The sequence below is a fragment of the Nansenia antarctica genome, assembly GCF_963989245.1.
Source record: "Nansenia antarctica genome assembly, chromosome: 3".
Taxonomy (NCBI): Eukaryota; Metazoa; Chordata; class Actinopteri; order Argentiniformes; family Microstomatidae; genus Nansenia; species Nansenia antarctica.
Window position 1 is genome coordinate 83348656 of NC_137688.1, and position 880 is coordinate 83349535.

General features: G+C 54.7%; 1 protein-coding gene across 1 annotated transcript in view; it reads right to left on the reverse strand.

Annotated features, from left to right (window-relative positions):
* LOC308154519 (membrane progestin receptor beta-like) overlaps positions 1-360 on the reverse strand; it is a gene marked incomplete at both ends in the record, with an annotated part of 3327 nt that extends 2967 nt beyond the window's left edge. Inside the window, one exon of the mRNA XM_080527666.1 lies at positions 154-360. Coding sequence (XP_080383792.1) covers positions 154-360 — 207 coding nt within the window. The remainder of the gene's footprint in view (positions 1-153) is intronic.
* Between the last annotated feature and the right edge of the window lie 520 nt (positions 361-880).

An 880-nucleotide genomic window follows, 5' to 3' on the forward strand; every position in this document is an offset into this window, starting at 1 on the left:
TTACTGTATTATAACACACACACACGCACACACAAGCACGCACGCACATGCGCACACACACACACACACACACTATATAGATATACAGACACATACAGTTCATACACACTTGCACAAACCCAAATCAGACCCAAACAAGACGCTTTGCAGTACCCCTCCGCTGATCACAGCAAACACCAAGAACCGCAGCGCCACGCACACTCCGGCCACCAGGTGGCTCCACACGTTGAGGGTCTCATTGTGCATCTGGAAAAGGCTCAGGACGTAGCAGCGCCAGGGCAGTCCCAGGGGCCGGTAGCCGGACAGGATGTAGGGCTCGCGGAAGAGAGGGGGGACGTCGGTGTGGGGGAGGGTGTGGGGGAGGGAGGAGAGAGAGGGGAAGAAGGAGGAGAGGGGACCCAGGGAGAGGGAGAGGCCAGGCGAGGGACAGGAGAGGGAGACACTGGGCATGGTGTGTGTGTGTGTGGGGGGGGGGGGGTAGGAATCAAGGTGAGTTGGTGTTTCCTCTCCCTAAGGGGTTAAAAGAGGTGAAGTTTTAGGAAAGCTGGTCTTAGATCAGTGCCTAAGGCCAACGTCGATCTGGAGCGGGAGGATGGGGGAGAGAGGGAGAGGAGGAGGGTAGGATAGATGTCAATGTAACATTGTAACCTCCTCCACCAGCCTCCCCTGCTGTATGTGAAACTGTGTGACGGATTTGTAGTCGACATTGACAGACAGAGCTACAGTAGTACTGGTGGACCCATACGACACAGGCCTCTGCTCTACCCACGGTCATACAAAGCACTCCTTTCATAACTGTCGCCAAGCAACCAGGTCATAACCAAATCAACACGCTACTATCCACTCCGCTGTTGACAAAATGTGTCTACGACCTCAAGTT